At 39.5% G+C, this 22,382-nt stretch overlaps 1 protein-coding gene across 1 annotated transcript in view; it reads right to left on the minus strand.

Moving 5' to 3' along the window:
- Nucleotides 1-750: 750 nt before the first annotated feature.
- Nucleotides 751-22,382, minus strand: part of LOC149828496 (U-box domain-containing protein kinase family protein) — a 99,199-nt gene continuing 77,567 nt past the window's right edge. Inside the window, exons 4-9 of the mRNA XM_090017621.1 lie at nucleotides 4,272-4,378; nucleotides 3,790-4,187; nucleotides 3,505-3,606; nucleotides 2,965-3,393; nucleotides 1,380-2,132; nucleotides 751-1,277 (exon numbers count right to left, since the gene is read on the minus strand). Of these exons, the coding sequence (XP_089873747.1) occupies nucleotides 1,080-1,277; nucleotides 1,380-2,132; nucleotides 2,965-3,393; nucleotides 3,505-3,606; nucleotides 3,790-4,187; nucleotides 4,272-4,378 (1,987 nt within the window). The 3' untranslated portion in view covers nucleotides 751-1,079. The remainder of the gene's footprint in view (nucleotides 1,278-1,379; nucleotides 2,133-2,964; nucleotides 3,394-3,504; nucleotides 3,607-3,789; nucleotides 4,188-4,271; nucleotides 4,379-22,382) is intronic.

Raw genomic sequence — 22,382 nt, forward strand, 5'->3', positions numbered from 1 at the left:
TGAATTGGTTTATGGGATACAGGTGATGATTAGATTGATGTTGCAGGCGATGATATCAATAATCCACTCTCTGTTGTTCGCTCTTGAGCATGTTTTGTAATTTTGTATAAAGGTTTCTTTATAATAACTCTTTCTATATAAAATTTTTTTTTTTAATCTACATAATTTTGAAGGAATGTATGGAAATATGAACCTAAAGTGTTGAAAAGAAAGTTTGCTTGTAATCCACCCATAGTTCATCGACTTGTTCTTTTCAAACATTGTTTCTGCTAAACTATATTTTTAACTCTGAAAATGATTGATTGTAAAGTTTCAAATTTTTTCTAACATTTTACAAGTTCAGGATTTTGGAGCATTACATGTGTACAAACTCGATGGCACTTTTCAATATCAGAATATTTTCATAACGAGAGAAAAAAGCTTTCCAATTTTTTGAAATAGAGTATCATAAAACTTTGGAAGTGTGACCAAAAATGTGCAGTTTGACACTTCCAAAGCAGGCTTCCAAGGTTTTAAGAAGCTTTCATATAGCTACAAGTTGCACAGATCTGGATAAAAAATCAATCACGAACCTGAACAGACACAAACATTACCCTGGTAATCTGGTTCGACTCCCAAACATGGGCCTGAGTTCAAGTCGGCCAAGCATGACCTGACCTCAAAGACACCTGTGGTGCTGAGTTAGGACCAAATTTGATCCCCGAATGCCCACTGGAAATGAGTCTGGGTCCTGGATGGGTAAAAGGCTTAGCTTCTTCAAGTCTTTCACATTTTCTTTCTCAAGAAACAACATAATCAAGTTTGACATCCTGCGGTAAAAGTTCCCATGATTAGAAAGGACTGAAGGCGTTCACGTAAGGACATTTCCTTGCATTATATCCATTACTTTTGACAGTATATACATCTCCAACCTTTTTGTTTTTGTAAATCCTTTAATCACAAAACCAGGATTACAGAAATCCCAACACAGAATCACCATTCGGGAGCAAAACTTGTCCTTTTCAGTGACTTCTACCAATCAACCATTTCTGAACATCAGACACCTGAAAAGGAACATCCTTCTAAGAGCAATCGCTATCTCAGATGCCAGAACCAGAAAGAACCCGCTGCTTCCACTCTTGGATTGCAGAGCGAAGAGAAAGGTTGGGTGTAAGCTCCAAATGCTGAAGTCTAAGCTTGGTCATGGGAGATATGTCATGGTTTGTTAGCCATGCTTTTATCGCTCTGTATTCGTATGTAAACCCATCAGCAGCAATGTGTGGATCGTTCATAACTTCCTGACACATACAAAAGAAAATGGTAAATGGAACACTTATTTTAACATATCATAAGAGTGAACATTTGAATGAAAAACTCCGACTAGGTGTAAAATTTAAAACCTGTAGAATAGGGCAAACGTATGGGAGAGGTATAGAAATATTTCCTTGAATAATTTTAAAACGATGAGCATCTGCAATATCTTTGAACCGCTCAAGCTCTGGAATCACTTCTGATTCTAGATCAGGTCTATCCCTACACCTTAGTCTGGTACATTTCAGTGCTAGCAGAGCTAGGTCCTCACAATGTGCAATCGGCCAATCTTTGATTGATTTATCAAGTTTCTCAGAAAAATAACCATCATCAATGGAAGCTTCCACTATCTTAACCAGTCCCAGAGGAGGTTTTGCTGTCAGCACTTGAAGGATGATAATACCAAAACCATATAGATCTGATTTAGGTCGCACTGTGCCTGTTCGTTGGTATTCTGGGTCCATGTAATAAAGTGTGCCTGCTAGGAGGGTCTCTCTGTATTCTGTGACAGTATCAGGAACTACATTTGACATTAACTGTGCTAGACCCACATCTCCAATTTTGCTCACGTAGTTTCTGTCTAACAAGATGTTTGCTGGCTTCAGATCCCGATGAACAATTGGTTCAGGCTTGGAGCTGTGCAGGAAAGCAAGAGCGCATGCCACTTCATATACGATCTGGAAGCGTACACACCATGGAAGAGGTGGTGTACCTCCCTTGCAGAAAAGCCGGTCCTCAAGACTTCCATTGGCCAAATATTCATAGACCAAGCACCCATTTTCAGAGCAGGCACCAAGAAGTAACACCATGTGTGGATGGCGTATTTGGCTCAGAACTTCAACCTGCACAGATTTAGAAGAATGAATTGAATCTGTTCCATATTAAAAATATGCAATTTTTCAGCCTCAATTTACAGGCAGTGTGTGCATGTGCACACATGCATGTAGAGAGAGTGTTTTTAAATTAGAAAATCCAGCAAGTTACATCATTCAATCAGTTCAATCATGCAAACATATAATTTTTTTTGTTGACGACAGCAAACAGGAATATCTCATATTTTATGCGTGTAAAATTATTTCTATTGATTGTATACGTAAGAAAACAATGATAAAAGACATAAAAGTACCATGGAATACCAATTAAGCCAATCTTTTCACATGGCATCAAAAGAAAAGAAAAATGAAATGAACTGAGACAACTCATCCAGGCTCTGTGAATGTCGCAAATATTCATTTTGTACCAGCTTGTGCATATTTTCCTATCTGAACCAGAAGGTCTCAACTTCAAAATAACCATTTCTTTTTATTTTTAGTGCTAGCAGATTGCCCAAGGATCAAGTTTATACCAATCACAGTTGCAAATACTGAAATATCTTCGATTTCCATATTCTTGAAGGCTTTCTTCACATTAACATTTGAAAGATATCAAAATAACTTAAAAAATCTCATGATATTATTGTTATCTTAAAGTTAACACAAGTATATTGCAATATTATCATGATATCTTTTCAGGAAAGTTGTTTTTCAAAAAATATCAATCTCTTTCCTATTTTTCAAATTTTTTCTTTATGAAAATACAAAGTTCCAAGCTTTTCCCAGGTAAACTATTATATGTAAAGCAAGAAATAGCCATGCCAATATTATCATAAGAATGATTTATGTCTGTATAGCTCACCTCCCTAAGAAATTCTTCTTTCTTGTGGGATGCATCTTGGCGGAGAACCTTTACAGCCACAGGAGTGTGATCTAGGCTGCATTTATAGACAGACCCGTAGCCTCCCTCACCTATTTTCTTGCAGAAAGAAAAGCTGTCTGTTGCAATCTCCAGCTCCTCCCTAGAATATCGCCTGTACCTCTGATCACATGAAAAAAGTGTATCTGCAAGCTTCTTTCTCTCTGATGACTCTTTCATAGCCACTACTTCAGCCTTCTGTCTAGCATAGGCCTCCTTTGCAAGCAATTGTTTTGCAATCTCAACTTCCTTAATGGCATTCAAATGCTTAATTTTCTCCTCTTCAGCAATCCTTCTTGCCATTTCTTCTCTTTCCTGGGCATCTTTAACTTTCTTCGCTTCTTCAATGTATTCAATAGAAAGTGTCTGGGCCTGTTGTAGGTCATGTTTCTTAGTATGTCTTGATGCATGTGTTCAATGTGCACATACAAGTTTGCGGATGCACATAAAAGGTGCAGACACACAGCAATGTACAGATCATACCTTTTTTTTAGCATAAACAAGGTCTCCACAAGTTTTGTTGTACATGGCAAGTGTATTTTGTAATTCATGCCTCAAACGTTCAACTTCAGCCTTAGCCTCAGCCTGCAGAAATATAGATACTAGAGTCATTAGATTAGGGTTCATAATATTGTAAATTAATTGTTCACTTCACCTCCTATCCAACGTTAATATAGATGGAAATACCAAAGTCTGGACTAGCAAATATATTGTTCTACTAGAAATTAGCATCACAAGAGACTTTAATCTAAACTCTGATATTCTCACCGGCCTAGTGTGTTTCTGTACAAGGGCAGGGCCATCCCTCAGACTAGATAGAGAGTTATGATCATCAGGCATCAAAGCTTCTGCAGCTTCTTTCTCCATCAAGTGAGCATCCTCGTGAGACACTCCTAGATGTTCTCCAACAGGTGGAACACATGAGATGGTTAAGGGTTCACTTGAACTACTCGATCTATGAGAAGAACCACCATCATCATGTTCACTCAATTTTGTTTCATCAGCATTTTCTGGTAAAGTAATACCAGAAGGCTTCTTTGTCTTTGGGTCAGTACGTGAAGCATAAAATTTGATTAATCTTCTATAGAGACTGGTATCATCCTGTCTTTGATTGGTGGTGGTTTTATAAATAGTTTGATCATTCTTTTTAGAGCAATGTAGCTTCCCTGCAAAATAGCACAAGAGTTGGATAACATGGCATATACTTAACAATGACTACAAATCAAAAACAGGAGTATAAGTTTGCAAACCTTTCACCAGTTTTTTGATGACCTTGTGTCGAGATATAACATAAATGTTGCAAGTCTCTGGAGCGAATTTAGTGATAACAGAGGACAAATTAGGACCCTTCAATCTCCTAAGCAATCATTGCTTGCTTGATTAGATATAAATCTCAAAACAGGTAGGATGCAGGAGGCAGTGATGCAAATAAAAGCCTTATAAATTGGATCAGGATCCTTAGGTGCTATTTACTGCACTTTTTAGTTTTGCCATGCATTAGTATCCAGTTAAAGTAAAATCAGAATCTGCAAGAGTCCCATTTTGAAAATGTTTAAATAAAATGATGTAATTAATTGTTGAACCGGACTTTGGATCTTGTTCATAAACAAAAATTGTTTCATTTGATATAGCAAAGTTGATGTACATTTTAATCACACATTCATGAGGCTAGGTTTGGACTAGATGCATGTTAATGAAAATAGATACACTTCTTTGGTGTCACCTTACAAAGATACCAATATATAAAACTTCTCCATGGTACTGTCACGCTGAATCAGGATGTAGAAAATTTGATGCTTAGTCTAGATAACAATTTGATTATATGCAATGGAGTGTCTGAAGCTTAAGATCCTATAGATTGTTGTCCCATCGACATGCCACCATATACAATACAATTTTCACCCAGGACAAACTTAGAACATGCATACACATTGATCCATCATTGGCTTATTTGCCTTAAACCATTTTGTTAACTAATCTTCACTAAGCTTATGGTGCTAGGCAACAGACTTAAATGGTGGTTTATGTAAGACCCACAAAATTTCAGGAATTTTATAAAGGAATTGATGGGTTCAGTACAAGAAAATTTTATTTCTCCTTCTCCTGTTTGATTGACCTGTGTGAATGATTGGTGTTAAATTCTTAAGTTTTGGGTTTAACTTAGGTATTGTTGACAATTAATGGCTAATTGACAATCAAATTAAGAAATTTAATTAATTAGCAATTTAATATAGTTATTAATTTATTGTTGAATAAATTAAGTTGGTGGCTAATTATCCTGTTAAATTATAATTAACTATACAAGTTAATTAAACCATGGTTAGTGAAAAAATAATGCTAAGTATTGAATAAATAAAATTAATTAGACTTGAATCGGATCCAATTGGATTTAGGTCAGATCCAATTAGACTTGAATCGGATCTAATTGGATGTGATTGGATCCAATTAGGGATCCAAGGTGTAGTTGATTTTGTGTGGGAGTTTAAAAAAAAATATTAAAATTTTTAGTTAGGGTTTTGTTGGATTTGAACCAACTAGCTCACAAGGGGGTTCCGGTGATTTTCCATGAGGATGCCCCTTGGGAAACACATGAAAGGAGTGGAACCCAAGGGTCCTTCTCTCATTAGGATCCCAAGCTAGTTCTAGAAGGATCTCTATCTCTCTTTCCTTCCCCAAGGCTAAACACAAAATGGAAACCATTTCTAAGGCTTTTTGCAATGTTTCTATTTTGGTAAAATTTGGAAAAAGTGATTTTTGGTTTTTGAGAAAGGTGGGCATCTTTGAAAAAATAATAATTTTTTAGAGTGCTTGACCTCATCTTAACCCTCCATCTCCCCCAATCACTCTCAACCACTCATCTCACTCTGACCCTAATTTGCTCTATAAATAGTTCTCAAAAAGGTGAAGGAGCTCACACTCCCTTCAAGGATTTTCGAAAATCACTCCTCTCTCTCTCTCTCTTCTCTCTCCAACGAATTTTGGAGGCTTAGGTGTTTGGTTCATCTTCTCTACCTTCATTGGTGTAGAATTGGGTACCACTTGGGACTTCATCCTACACATCTTTGAAGAAGAGAACCCTAGTGTCTTGTGGTATTATAACATTCCAAAAAAATTCAACCTTTTAAAACTTTTTTCAAAACCCGAAATTTCGAGAAAATTTAAAAATTTTCATTCATGTAAAACTAAGCATGGCTTCCAAAGAGTAATGCATCAACGAGCTCATCTAGGATCATGTTTCAACCGTTCCAAATACTGGACGGCCCGTCTGAGAGCAAGCATGGGCATATATTAGCCCCTCAGTATCAGGTAAGGTCGAAACCATCCGTAGACACAACTCGATTGAGTTTATTACACTAACAAAAATCATATAATAAATACGAAAAATGAAATACATTTAAAGGTTAAGACATTTGAGGAGTTACGTAATAAGATTGAGATTTAAAATATTTGAAGGGGTGAGCTTAATAGTTTCACCTTTGGAATTAAAAAGCAAACCATGACATATGCAAAAGGTTTCATTTCATTCTAAATAACAGAAGTGTTTAATACATTGAAAATGTTCAAATTCAAAACAAATGTTTTGATCTCCCAGAGATCAGTAACTCAGTAACAGCAGGGCCCTCCAAGAAGCTCGGATACGTCCTCCTGCCTCAATCCTCCATGATGATATCTGTAATTTTTGTTTAGGCATTAATACAACGCGCCCGTAGGATCTCCAAACTAAACTTGAAGAATACAATCAAGTTTAATTGGTACAACCATAGTGTGATTCTCATTATTTATAAAATGAGGGTCAAGGGAATTTACTTACAAACATTCATTCACATTGCATTCATTCATTCCCATTGCATTCATTTACATAAATGAATACACTAGTTTCACATAACAGATATAATTATACAAAAGAAAAAATAGGTCAAGTCTCATTGACCGTATCCAGCATGAAACACATACACATGCTATCCATACAATTCAGGACATACGAGTCCTTAGCAATCATATCATATGCATCCATAGATTGCATATAATTAAACAAGTCAAATGTATTTGACCATTCCAATGTATCTTATACGCACATGCTTCTCAAGCAAACAAGACATACAAGTCTAAGCAATTTATGACATCCATAATCATTCTTTTATAATGGAATAAACAATTCAATTTTATGACCATGATATGCATTCATACATTTGTGTACTCTTGCATTTTCATAACAGAAGAACAAGTCCATTATCATGACCTTTCTAGTGCGTATCAAACACATATGCATCTCAGTCAAGTCCTTGACTTACCTCATCTGGTCAATCTCATGACCAATATATATGTCTTTTTCATTCACATGTATGCCCATATGCAATGACATTCGTAAACATTAGCAATCTACATGTCTACGTCATTATGTTTATACACATGTCAAAAGTGTTTCTAAGAATCTAATGCATTGTTTCTCTTGATTATCTTAGACCCATCTAGTACAAAAGAGGGTATAGCCGCTCAGAAACAACCATAGGGGTATTTATTATTCCATGTATTTTCAATCTCCCTCTATAACTTAATTGAGTCTATCCCAAGCGATCAATCCTGAAATGCAGCGATTGTGAGATAGACACGGAGTCCTTGTACCGGTCTATAACCGAGTATGCTGCTAGAACTAAAATATAAGGAACATCTTCCCTTACTCTGCAGAGTTTCTGGCCCTACCTTGTGAATCCTCAAATAGGCCTGTCCACATAACTTCTGTGGGGCAGGTGTAATATCGTGCGTGTTTTCATAGTTTTAAATTCTGAAATTTTGGTTGTGTTTTATAAAGTTGATAAAATCATGAAAAATATCCTCAATTATAGGCAATGTCAGCCAGAGTCTGGGCGTGGCCCAGGGCCCGTTGACAAGACCAAAATGAGGTGAATAATATTTGAGAAACTTTTTGTTTTTAGCCTTCAAAATCAAGCAAAAATCAAGTGAAATTCAGGTTAAATTCAGGCAAAATTCAAAGGCAAAAATTAGGTAAGTATACCGTTAGATGTGTCTTATAATTCAGAGAACATTGATATTTTGTTTTTCTGAAATCGGGTTACAGTTGGTCCGAAAATCGCATTTTTAAAAAATGAACCGCCTCTACTTTTACCATTTTCAAGATTGGATCGGATCCGATCCGTTTGATCCAAGTTGATATGGATTTGGACCCAGTCTAAGACCCACATTAACTAGGATTTGATCCAGGTTGGGATCCATATGAATTTTGGATATGGATATGGATTTGGATCTTGGATCCCGATTCGAAATCCAAGTCCAACCTATTTAAAACTTTAAATTCAATCTAAAGGTTAAATTGAGTAAGAATTCCACGTTGAGAGGACTTCTAGAGGGGGGAGTTACCCTCTGAAATATTCTTAAAAATTATTATTTAATAATTAAATATTAAATAATTAATAAAAAGATATTAATTAATGAATTTCAAATTTTAAATTATCTTGTTAGAGTGGAATTCTACATTTGTAGAACTCTACCTAGTAAGGGGATTCTAGAGGGGGCATCACCCTCTAGATAAATCCCAAAAGTAGTTAAAATAAAAATAGATAACGAGAAGTAGTTAGAGAGAGATATAGAGTTCTACAAATGTAGAACTCTATCCTCTATTGAATAAGGACTCTAGAGGGGGTGTCACCCTCTAGAGGATCCTATTAAAATATAACATAAAAAAAGAGGGGAAATAAAAATAAAGTCTAGAAAGTCTATATAAGGGCTGGTTTTCTTTTCCTCTCTCTAGAATCGATATTCTAGAGAGAGAGGGGAAAAGAGAGAGAAAAAAGAGAAGGAAAAAAAAGGAAAGGAAGAAGAAGGAGAGGCAGAAGTTCATGTAACGCCCCGAAATTTCTCAACTTGAAGAGTAAAGTTTCTCTGAAAGAATTCTCTTAAAACTTGAACTCTGCTTTTTTTTGAAAGCCTTTCAAAAGTATCTTTCTATTTTAAAAATCAAGTTTGTCAAATCCCAGGCACGTTAACTCGACAAACCAAAAGTGACAACAGCGAAAGATAGTAGAAAGCTGAAAAGAGTGTTAAATCCTTAATTTCAAAATGTTACTGTACAATGAAAAATAGGAGGCCCAACCCCTATTAAAGCAAAAACCCAAAACTCAAATCCTTGTAACGACGGCCAGAAATCTGGAAGAAAGAGTACAGCCTCAAGCCACATTACATGCACCATTGACTGCTTGCCGCCACTACTCATCATCTGCCCATAAAACGGGTCAGTCTCATGAAAAACTAGTAGGAGTGTAAAAGAATAAGAACAACTAAGAGCTAAAGCAATTAAACATACCACAGTATGAAGCACAAGAAACTCACAAAGTATGCTAGCACGTGATACCACAAGTACACAAAAACAACAGTTGAAGGGTGAGCATGTTTAATTTAGTTATCACTTTTTAACCGGCCATGCGGGTACGTACATGGCACACGAGCCGAAATAGCTGAGACCAATTTGAGGGTTTATTATGCTAAGTATTTTAAGATACCTCGGTTGACTGACTGAATCCTATCCTAAGGGGACGAACGATGGTCGAGAGAGCAAGCCCCCAAAGGCCCAGTAGGGATGCATCCAACTTCTGCAGAAGTGTTAGGCTATCTATTGCAGCCCCTTTCTCCTAACCTCCGATGACTGGGGAAGTCGAGTCTTTTGCCCGTATATAGCCAATAATGGCATGTCCATCGGAGTTGGTACCCTTCGTCCTCTCTCTTGGTGAAGCTAGGTCGAATTGAGCACGACGGAGGTTTCTTAACCGCCGCCTCATTCTTCATGCTCTGGTTCATTAGACCCAAACGAGCATCTTGCCTGTGAAGGCGCATGTAAGGTCATTTATATGTGTTTTGAAACCAGTGCCCTTGCACGATTGAAGTCTTATCTATCTCGTGGTACTCATTGCACCGTGCAAATCATATTAGCGCTGCAATAGTACCAAAACCCAATCATTTGCCCAAGACTAAAGAAACAGCAGCCCTACGTGCAACAAGGCTCTTTTCTCGAGTTAGGAAAAACCAGTATCTCATTTCTTAACTCACTGCGGAGTTTGAACGTTGATACTTGCACTCTTATGCTTGGCTAAGCTCTGTTGTCAACCCTGCCAACCACGACAATAGTTGAGACTGCTGGAATAAAAAGAAAAGTAACATTTGCTATATATATAAAAGAAATAGCAGAGGCAACAACGAATGAAATCAACAAGGACCAGGACCGCGAAATCGCATCCTCGATGTAAAGACATGTGATCGAACGAAGCCTTGGCGCAAAGCGTGGGGCTAAAGAAAATATAAGCAAGAAAGCGAAGGACCAGAAACGCGAAACCGCGTCCTGGAGGTAAAGGCATAAGTAAATATACGTATATATACGTATAACAATTATCAGGGCGCAAAGCGCGGGGCTAAGAAAAGAAATAGCCAGAAAGTAGAGTAAACAAGGACCAGGATCGTGAAACCGCATCCTGAAAGTAGATAGGCAAGCATACGCAATTAATTACCAGGGCGCAAAGCGCGGGACGGAAGGAAATTAAAAAAGGACAGGACGGAAGGAAATTAAAAGACTGAAAAGGAAAGAGCAAAAGCAAAGGACCAGGATCGTGAAACCGTGTCCTGAAAGTAAAAGGCAAGAAAGGAAAGTACGAAAAGAAAAGCCTTGGCACATATAGCGCGACGGCGATGAAAAGTAAAGTACAGAAAGGGAAAAGGACCAGGATCGCGAAACCGCATCCTGGAGGTAAAGACATATGTATATATATATATATATATATATATATATATATATATATATATATATATATATATATCCTGCCCCCCCCCCCTGCCGAGACCCATCAAGGCAGGGGGGCTTGCCCCCTGCCGAAGACCCAACAAGGCATGGGGGCTTGCCCCCTGCCGAAGACCCAACAAGGCAGGGGGCCACCCCCTGCCGAAAAGCGCAAGGCAGGGGGAACCACCCCCTGCCGAAAAGCGCAAGGAAGGGGGTGGGCCACCCCCCTGCCGAAAAAACAGCGAGGCAGGGGGGGGGGGGGGCAACTTTAAGACAGATTTTGCAGCACCATTTTTATTTTGATAATAAAAGAGAAAACCAGCAATATTTACAAATCCAGTATGGCCTGGGAAAACAGACAATCTGGAGATATGTTGAGTTTGGTCCCCAATTAAATTTTATCTGGCATCCATATAAAGAATTTCTATTATGCTCTTTACAATTAAACAACTCTTTACAATTAAACAGGGGTATTTCTACTTATTTGCATATACTGAGTGAATGGACGATACCGGATGGGGTAGAGGTCCTTGCTCGCATCTGTAACCAAGCATTCTTGTCAACATGTTCGAGCGTCTTACAAATGTCTTTAAGTTTCCAACTGTTGAAATGATAAAATCTACCTGGAATAACAAAACGCCTTAATGACACTCATGACGACATACGTTCTTCAACAATAGCACGATGACATGGAAAGGTACTCATGATGCTTTAATGGCACTTGTTGGAATGTTTGTGCTTATAAGGAATAACATAACATGCTGTATATTAACTGGATGGGTGGACTATAATGTACATATTACATGATCAAATCTAACATTGCAAAACATATTGTTTTTGACTTTAAGACCCAACAATCAGATCAGAGTATCTGATAAGGGTGAGCATTAGCAACCCCAGAAGGTCTTTAATTTCAGGCATAATAATGATAACTTCTAAGTTATTATTATTCATCTCTTCACCGACAACAACTAAAACAAAACACAGAACTGCAACCTACTAGAAACAACAGAATATGCAAGTCCCAAAAAAAATGGAGTAATCGATGTTCTGAATAAAAGACCAGATAGCTTGGATCATTAAGATATACATAACATTTGCAGGAAAGAAAAATAACACACCCATTCAGTATAGACAGTACAGAACTACAAATCCCCATTTTTTTCTAATGAACTGGTCTATTAAAAGAAAGTCGAATGTAGCCATAACCATAAAGGGTCTTGACTACTTTAGATTTCAGTAGGCACACGCCTGATCATATATCATGCAAGGTCCAGCACGGTCCAATAGAATGGACAGAGGATTAAAAGAATTGGGATTTCCAAAAATCAGTATATGCAAAAACCCCTTTACGATAATCAGTAACCACACAGAACCAAGGTTTTGCACAGCTTTAGTCCACTCATAGGGATTGTATTGCAAACCATTACATCTTTGGAACAAATGCCCGACAAAATCACGATAGACCCTACAAAATCGTTGTTAATCCTACCGTCGAAAAATCCGAAATCCCCAAATCGAAGATTTGGGATTTTCAGCAAACCAAATCCCAAATTTTTTATTTGGGATTCACGACAAATCCAACACATACTAGTAACTTGATACATATGCGAAAAGCACAGTAAAAACCTACATGTTTTCGGCGTTTGGTGGCTGCTGTCGCAGGTGGAAGGGTTTGCTTGCCCCAACCGCACCGCAATCTTGAAGAGAGGGTAGGGTCGGCTGTCGTGCGAGGTCGCCGGTGGCATTGGCCTGCGTCGAGGTGTGCCAGACAGGAGGAAGCGAGGGAGAGGCGGGTGTCTGGCTCACTGGGGTTTGCAGAGGGGAGGTCACCAGGAGTGGGAGCGAGGGCACAACCGAGAGGGAGGCGAGACAACGAGAGTGCCAGAGAGCACGAGAGGGAAAGATACAGTGTGAGAGGAAGAGGGGTGTGGGAGGGGAGTAAATAGGGAGGGTGGTCCCGAAACGGAAGGAGACGATTACCTTCCTCCCTTCGCCCGGCGGCTGCGCACCCAAAACCTTCCCCCCTTTTTTTTCCTATCGGCTGCGTTAGGGTTCTCTCAGAACCCTAATGCCCATTTTATCGGGTAGGGCCTCTCCTTTTTTTTTCTTTACTTAACGCACGGTGAGGTGCGGGGCATGGATCGACCGGATCCACGACCCGCGATCTGGCCACGGTTTGGATCTGCGGCCCATCAATGGTTTGGGTCCGATATTTGGACCCATACGGATCCAACTGCGGATCTCTCTCTCTCCCTCTCTCTCTCTCTCTCTCTCTCTCTCTCTATATATATATATATATATATATATATATATATATATATATATTACACCCCAATTGGGTATGGTTTCGGTTTGGCCACCACCGAGACCCGCGGCCCAAATCTTTAATGAATCCACCCAGTTGGGCAAATTGGATCCGTCTGAGGATTCAAATTATTACAAGCTTTAAAATACTATATTCTTAATACATTTGGTTTATTCTTCGATACGATCTTGTGGGTCTTTCATAGGTTAATATGGATCCATTTACATAAAAAAAATTGATATAACTTATTATGGATCCAGGATCCATTGTACTTCGTAAATCCCTTTAATAAAATCTAGATCCAGGAATCTGAAGTTTTGATCACTCTGATTTGGAACTATGGATCCAAATGAATTATTATGGATCCCACTAAATGTACATTGATCCTTACGGTTTGGATACAAGAATCCAGATTAATATTGAAGTTCCGATGTCGAAGATCCAAATGCAATATTGTGGATCCGAATATCGCCTTAAGCTATACCCATTCCTACTAAAGTGTTGTAGGTCCAATATAGAAATTTTCTCATTAAAAAAATCGATTTACTCTGAGGATCCAATCTTATGAATCTATTATTAAATATTCAATTTAAGGTTCGTGATCCGATATCTAAAATCTGAATGGAATATCGAAGTTCTGAATAGGATATTAGGGATCCAACATTTAAGATCCAAATAGGATATCCGAGATCCAGTTACGAATAAACAATTAAAACAATAAAAATAACCTTGTACCAGCTTAACCTCAATTTCAAGTTTATTTATCTGATAAAATTCACGGGTATTACAAAAAGGCATGTGCATGAATGCATGAGCTAAGTATGAAATGAGATGATGTATGTCATGAGTGCATGAATTAATTATGTAATGAAATGATGCATGACATGAATGGGAAGCATGATATGTATGTTCTATGTATGAGATACATGCTTGCACTATTATTGTCTATGTTGAGCATATGATTCAAGGAACCTTCGTTATGTCATTGGACACACTTGTGTGATTTTACTGTTATTGCATTTAACTCTGTTATGCATGCCAACCATGTTATATTTTTTGTAGCTCGTATACGATCTCGGGTCTAATAAGAACTCATAAGGTGCGCAAGAAAATGTCATACCCCGTATATTGCATGCATACATCCACACCTTGACTTGTGATACTCGCCTTCATCGATGAATCGTTCATATGGGCTAAAGGCGCTAGAGCAATGTAGAATGGGTTTGAGTACACATAACAGCATCATGGCATGACTCTTGCCTTGAGAGGGTACTTATGCTACTGAGCCCTGTTTTGCCTCATAGATCGAGGTACATGAAATGATAAATCATTTAATTAAGAAAAACCTTGTAATTCATTCACATTGATGATCTACCTTTGAGAGGGTAGATGATACAGCCTCGAGTGACATCAGTATATATAGATTTACCTACATGTCTTACTGAACATTTATAGGAGCGATGTCATCCATTTTGGTCTCCAGGTCGGGGTTGTCTATGTGTCCTAGGTGACATATCCCAACTACTGCAGATAGTCCTGGGTTGCAATCTTTACTGAACGTCTAGCTTTTGCGGGAATTCTCACAATCATGGGTCGCTCACTTTGGATATCCAGTCTGTTAGGCACTTCGGAAAAAAAAATCAAGTAGCATAATAAATACTTGTCATGACCTCATCAAACACGAGGATTATACCTGAGTACCCGAGGATGTTAATTAAGAAAAACAAGATATGCAATGACATAAAAAATGTTATTTATTCTCTATTGTTGCGATACATGTTTGCTATTTACATTAATGTGGAGATACATATTTGCTATTTGCAATGATATTGAGATACGCGTTTCTATTTACATTAATGTTAAGATACATGTTTGCTCTTTATTTCAGCTTCAATTATATCATGATATGTTAAATTGCTAAACTATGATATCATGTTTGTGATGAATGTTCCAGCATGTGCAAGCTTAATGTTAGTAGTAAAAACTTACCGGCTTTCATAAGTCTGACCTTGTTTTATGAGGATTTCAGGTGATGAATGATCTATAGTGTGGTGTCCTGACGCAAAGGCAAGGCTAATAGACCATGTTTTTATCCTTTCGACGATCCTAAGATATTTTTGTCTTTTTATATCTTAGTTAGACTGAAATGATTTTTTGACTCATATGTATAAACATGTTATTGTTTAGATAATTTATGTTACCTTATGATTAAGTTGGAATGATACTGCTTTTATCTCAAATTATGTAGTTGGATTCCCGATGGAGTCTTTAGTATGTAAACCTAGATTCAAGTCTGAATAGGAATTTGATCCAATCCAGTTTAGAGTTTTTTATGGAACGATGGGATGAAAATATGTCCCTAAGCTGACTGAAGCATGTCAATGATGTCTAACTGGTATAGAAGCCCTAATTCGTTATGGGGATGATAATAGTCCTGAATCCCACAAGAACATATTTTGTAATTTATCATGTCCAAAAAAAATCCAAAGTAATTAAAGTTCTCATTTTGGATTCATAGTATATCATTAATAACTTTCCTTTTAAATGTTTCTTGGAAACGTAAGTGTTTAAATCATTTTTTATAAACTACTTAGAATGTTTTTGGACCCACTTGGCATGTAACGACCCCAACTCCTACCTTTGAAAAATGCGGAAATTTTTTTTTGAAATTTTTTTTTTTTCTCTAAGAGTTGCGGAAAACTTCCCAGAGACCTGGGGTCCCTACAGTTCCAATTTCAGTTGGATAACCACACACCACAAACGAAGTTGCAATTATCATCCATATCAACCAACTAAAACTCTTTTATTAATGAGTAATAAAATTTCAAAGACACAGTTTTCTTCAACTGAAAGTAAAGTAACAATTGCAGAATTTAAAAGAACTGAAAGACAAAAGAAAGAGCCACAATATCCTCTACTGAAGCTGACAAGTCCAAGTATAACTCATCCATCCCCAGATGCATGCCCAACTTCACTGTTCACCATTTCCTGTGAAAAACCAACAAAGTAGGGTGTCAGAACCGAAATTCTGAGCACAACTACTTCTAAAGAAACCAGATGAGAGAAAGAACATGGATAAGATTTCATGCAGTGATTTGAGTGAGTGCAGATATAAAATTTTCAACATCTAAATTTTCATAACTACCAATGATTTCATTTACTCACCAATCAATAACAGTAAACAATGTCATATATCAACAACTAAATAACCAACCTTTCAGCATGATTTCACGAAGTAAAGCGTATGCTACCACCAAATGATGTCATGATATCAAGAATGATTCAAACATGCATGATCTAATGCATAACAGAAAAATGCATGATTATGTGCAATGCATGATTTCTTCTGTTATCTTTCATTTAAGTTTCATCTTTCCATATGCATGCCCTATTAGATGCACACATCTTTAAGTTCCTCTTTTTAATTACCGTGGCCCGCAGATACACCAAACGGGTACAAACTCCGAGGTCAAGTAGGTTCCCAGGGTAGCTTAACACACAATTTGTATTTTATTACTGGGTTCCAACTTAGCCCTCGACCGATATCAGGAAACAACACCATCCATCGGAACATTAGACCTCCACATTTAATGTCGGGGACACAAGGGACACCCCACGCCCATAAGTGCCACTTCCTTGGTACCATAAACTCACAGCTGTGACTAACACACCACTCCCGGGTAAAGTGGCGGATTCTCCCTAAAACCGTGGCCAGGAGAAGAACCTCAATATCGGGTTCAGGGGCAACAATGCACACGGAGTTTTTGTATCCTCACAGTCTCCCCAAGACCGGATAACTAAGATTCTCATACTCCAGATGAGATATCCCAGAAGGTATATTACACTGTTCTTATTCATTATATTTTTATTTAAAGTTCATTCTTTAAGTTTGCCACACATATGCAAAAGTAAAGTGAAAACCCCGCATCCTCCCTTGCAGGGACCCATTCGGGACTCCAGCCCGTGTAAACACAAAGAACAGTGTAGTAAAGTGTCAAACCATCTTATGTGATTTAAGTGATGCTTTTAAAAAAAAACATATATAAAAGAAAACCAAACTCACGGCTCTCCAGGCCGGTGATGGTCCAATTTGGCCATCGGTGCATCACGTAATAAAACCAAATTAGTGATCAATTTACAATACTAGGCCAAAATGCCAAAAGCATAAATATTCATGCCCCAAACATATGCACGTCATAATTTATTCATATGCATTTTCAATGTGTGTGTTACCTACATCACATAGGGGTCTTAACCAATCCATAGTTTCTTTAAGTGTGTGAGTGTGCATGTACCTTTTCACATGTAAATCAAGTATACATGTAACTAAATGTGACCCCAAATACAAGCAACATCCTAGTATAGTCATCAAATATTTCTCATGTGACTAATTCTACAACACAACACTGATGCCCAGTTCATTCACCCCATTCTTGGTTCTATTTCAGTATAATATGCAGGATTCAGTTAACATGATTGAGCAGTGAACATATCCACCCAAACGGGTAGTGACGTATTACAGAAAACGAACTCTACAGCCCTACTAGAGCCTGCTAATCTCGAATCCCACATGTGCATGAGATAAGTCTTTACATGTTCAGCAACCAAGTACAAGAATATCAGAGTAATCAAAAGAATACAGTACAAGCTACCATAAATGTACGTTACATTGGAAATACAATTTATGTAACATGTTTAGAAATATCGACAATAAACGATTGCAGTTGAAACAGGTTACAATTGAATAATAAAGCTTTATATTCGGCCAAACTAAATACTTAAAAATTCTGAACATCTTCAATGTATACTATGTATGGTTTCATATCATGTTAGGACAACAAAAAAAACAACAACCAAACAATGTACATCATTATGAATGATCTATCTTATGCTGCCATTACATATAACTGTTTATAATCATAAGGGAGAAATCAACCTACACAACATGAATGGGTTATTAATCACGAAATCAAACTCCAAAATTATCTCATGAATGACACTTGGATCTATAATAATTCAAACTCGTTGGAGCAAACATGTACATGTTTATCATCCTAACGGAGCAATTGGTTTATACATTCTGAAAGGGGTCAGTGAGCATGCATTAAACCTCCCAAAAATTAATTCATAAAGACACTTGATTTTACAACAATTCAACTTGTTGAGGCCGCCTCTTTTTTTTTCAATATTTTACGCAGATTCAGTTCAGGTGCATTTCCATGTGGAAAACAACACATTAACAAATCTTTGATCATGCTTGGAGTTCAGTAAATCAGATGAATATCCATAGAAAATAGGCAAACATATCGTGAATAATATCATGGCATAGCAGAAAATGCACAGCATACATATATATATATATATATATTTTTTTTTGAATCATACGAGTTACAGGCCAGCACCCAGCCGACTGGGTCGGCTGGGCCTGCTATGGCCCGGCTCACAGGATGTAAAGCACCCAAAATAAACAGACTTCGGTTTCCTCTTTCCCTTTAGTATTTAGGTTATTGGGTCCCAAAACAGAAATCACCCAAAAATTGGGGTTATCCATTTCAAAGAATCGGAAATCCCACGAATGGGGCTAGTCCGATACCACAGCCAAACCCCAAATCGTTTGGGCTAGGAATTTTTGCAACGTAGGGTTAGGTAAGAAAAATCCCCAAATCGATTTGGGATAAACTTTGCTACAGTTTAGGGTTAGGTACAGTGAATCCCCAAATCGTTTGGGTTTTCGAAATGGGGAAACAACCTAATCCCCGAATCCTCCCCTCAATCCACCCATGGAATCGAACCCACGTTCGATTCCTCACCCCGAGTCCAAGAAGTACCGTACATTTCTCCGATGACTTTTCCGGCGATCAGAGACAGTCGTGGCGGGAGCACCGGGCTGGCTGGAGTCGCCCCCACTGCTGTCGTGACAGGGATGCTCGAGGAGGGCTGATGGCTGCTGGTTGCTCGTCGGCGACCTTCTTTCTTCCGGCGTGTGCGCACCGAGCGAGTGAGAGAGACGGGGAAAGATGGGGGACTGAGTGGAGAGAGAGAGGCGAGGGATGGGAAACCCTAACTCCCCATCCTCCCTTTTATTAGCCCCCCTCAAGCCGTGATGGGGGGGGAGGTCGGTTACGCCCTGCGTAACCCCCCTCCTGCCCCCCTTCCTTTTCTGTTACAACGTATCGGGCAACCCTTATCGGGTTGCCCTTTTCTCTTAAAAGGGCTATCATAGAGTGGGGCTCGGGTCCGAACCCGGGACCCGCAACCCGGCCCCAAAACAATATGGATCCACAAGTGGATCCCAATGGATCCACTGTGGATCCTCGGATAAACTTTTAAAAACTTAAAAATTTTATTTATTTTAAATCTCACTTTAAACATAAAAATTTTAACCCCCAAAATATGGATCCGCAAGTTGGATCCAAGTGGATCCTCGAATTTGCTTAATATATATACATATATATAGGTATATTTCTAATTTATTACTAATTATTTTAGTATAACGCAAACATTTAAGCCTAAATACCCCTTTATGGGTCCTAGATCCGAAATATGGATTTAGGCCCAATTTGAATTAATTTGAAATATTTTCAAATAAGAAATCTCGGGTTTTACATGGCATGTTCTATAACAATTTTTTTCTTAAGTCTGTCTGAGATTTGGTGACTCCATGTATTGTTATATTGGACTCTGGCTAGTCGACTAGGACATACCATGTATTGTTATATTGAACTTCGGCTATGTGACTAGGACACATGACCAAGTCAAGGGCAACCTAGGACCTAGGTTTTAGGTGCATAACCAATATACCAAAAAGCCCTAGGGCGATTAAAATGCATAAAGTTAAGTTCTTAAACCACCAGGATCCTAACAACCCACCAGGCTTCGCAGTTAATGTCCTCGACGGCCCACTCTAGGATGGCTTTCACTTTGGCCTCAACTACAGGTAGCCCTCTCCATCTTTTGGCGACTCTCACTCTAGTCTAGGTAGCCTTTTTCCTAGGTTGTCCCTTCCGGTATTCGAACTCGAGATATGGTAGTTGCTCTGATATCAAATGTTAAGTGCCTAACCAATACACCAAAAAGCCCTAGGGTGATTAAGGTGCGTAAAGTTAAGTCCTTAAACCACCAGGATCCTAACACTAGGTGCACTCTATGAATTCATGGGTGCAGTCTTTTACCCAACTTCCCACTTCTTTGAAGGTAAAGGATCACTTCACACCAAAAGTGAATGAAGGGAGCCATTTTCTTTACCGGATTAGGACTTTTCTTGTAGGCTTTGTATATGCAAACTGTAACAGCAAAAAAAAAATTTTTTGATGCGGGCCGGATCCGGACCCGACCCGGACCACCGCCTCTCGCTGTCTTTTAAGACAGCGAGGCAGGCGGGAGGAGGGTTACGAAACCCTCCTCACTGCCCTTCCACCTCGACTCTCTCATCTCTCTCCCCGACACCCACCGCCTCTCGTCACCCTCGATTCGTCGGAGACCAGCGTTAGCCCATCGCCGCCGGCGACTCTCTCTGACGCCGCCGCCGACCACCAGGTACGCTCTTCCTCCCCTTCTTCTCCCTCGCTCGTCTGTCTCTCTCTCTTTCCCCCCTCGTTTCTTCGTTGCGCAGGGGGCGGGGGGGCAGGCCGCCTCTCTGTCCCATTAAATCACAGGGGAGGGGCAGAGCCCTCCCTGTGCTGTGGTTGGTAAGGGAGGGGTTGAGCCCTCCCGATACCCTCATACTGCAGGGGCGGGGCCCAACTCCTCCCTGCACCCTTGTAAGTTGGGGAGGGGTTGAGTCCCCTCCCTGCTACCTATTACGGCAGGGGAGGGGTTCGACCCCCTCTCTGCTTCTTATTACGGCAGCGGAAGGGGTCGGCCCCCTCCCTGCTTCTTATTACAGCAGGGGAGGGGGGCGCCCCCCTCCCTGCTTCTTATTACGGCAGGGGAGGGGGGGGTCGAGCCCCTCCCTGTGCCTCTTCACTCTTTAGGCGGGGCATCGCCCCTGCCTCCGTTATTTTTCGACAGGAAGGGGCAAGCCCCCTCGCCTCGTTCTTCCTTGGCATCAGGCAGGGGCTTCGCCCCCTGCCTGTTCGCATTTCATTAGGCAGGGGCCGAGCCCCTACCTCTGTGCTTCTTCGTCAGGCAGGGGTAAAGCCCCCTTGCCTCTCTTTTTGTTCGTCAGGCAGGGGCGCAACCCTGCCTGTCCTCGCTCTTTGAGGGCAGGGGTACAACCTCCTGCTTCCTCGTACTTTGCCGAAAGCAGGTCGACAGGGACCCGTTGCACCTGCTTCTGCTTCCTTCGCGGTAGGTCAATGGCAATGACTCCGACCTTCTGTTTTGCTGTTAGCGTGCTAAGATTGTCGCATATTTGCAGCTACAACGGATCCCACTCGCGCTCCGCGACCCAAGCCGTCAGTCGTGTACATCCGCAGACGCCAGCAAGCTCGTAACTCTCCGAGGTAGGGGAAGATTGCACGGAAGACTTGGATAATTGAATTAAATTCAATTAAACTAAAAACGACCATTAAATAAATATATATATATATATATATATATATTTATACGAGTACGCACTTAACTCATGGACGCAGTTTCGCGATCCTTGCCCTTTACCTTATGTCAGTCTTTACTTGCCGTCACGCATCGCATCGAGGTTTAGCATCGCACTTCTGCTTACCGCACTTATCTTGCCGTCGCACTCTGCGCCTAGGCTCTTGCTTTTGCATATGTGTTGGTATTGTCTTGCTATTGCAGATGACGTGCAGGTTCTTGCCCTTTGCGTTTGCCTTAAGGGCATCCTCGTGGATGATGCAAAGGGGCATTTACCACTTTCTCTCTTGCGACGAGAGTTGAGTTGGGAGCTAGCGTTACATCCTCGTCTAAGGAGAGGGATACCTTGCAAGGATCCTGACTCCTTGAGTATGCAGTCCTGCAGACGAGTGGGGTTCTGTTGAGAAACCTGTATCCCGTCTATCGAGGTCGGTATCGAGTCATGCGAGGCATGTAGATACCCCGATAGCGAATGAGGTTCTAGAAAATCACATGCATAATGTGTTAAAATGTATCTCTCTTTATGTAAATATTTACATATATATATAAAGAGAGATACATATACATATATACATCACGTATATATGTATATGTATCTATCTTTATATATATATGTAAATATATATGCTTCTTTTTTTCTTGTAAAATCCGCAAGGGTATTTTAGTCTTTTCCCTTTTTGCGCATATTCATAATTATGAATATGTTGTAATTCTTTTTGTATTTTTGCTTTTCTT

Source organism: Nuphar pumila, chromosome 9, assembly GCF_984573655.1.
Source record: "Nuphar pumila chromosome 9, dmNupPumi1.hap1.1, whole genome shotgun sequence".
In the NCBI taxonomy this organism is placed as follows: domain Eukaryota; kingdom Viridiplantae; phylum Streptophyta; class Magnoliopsida; order Nymphaeales; family Nymphaeaceae; genus Nuphar; species Nuphar pumila.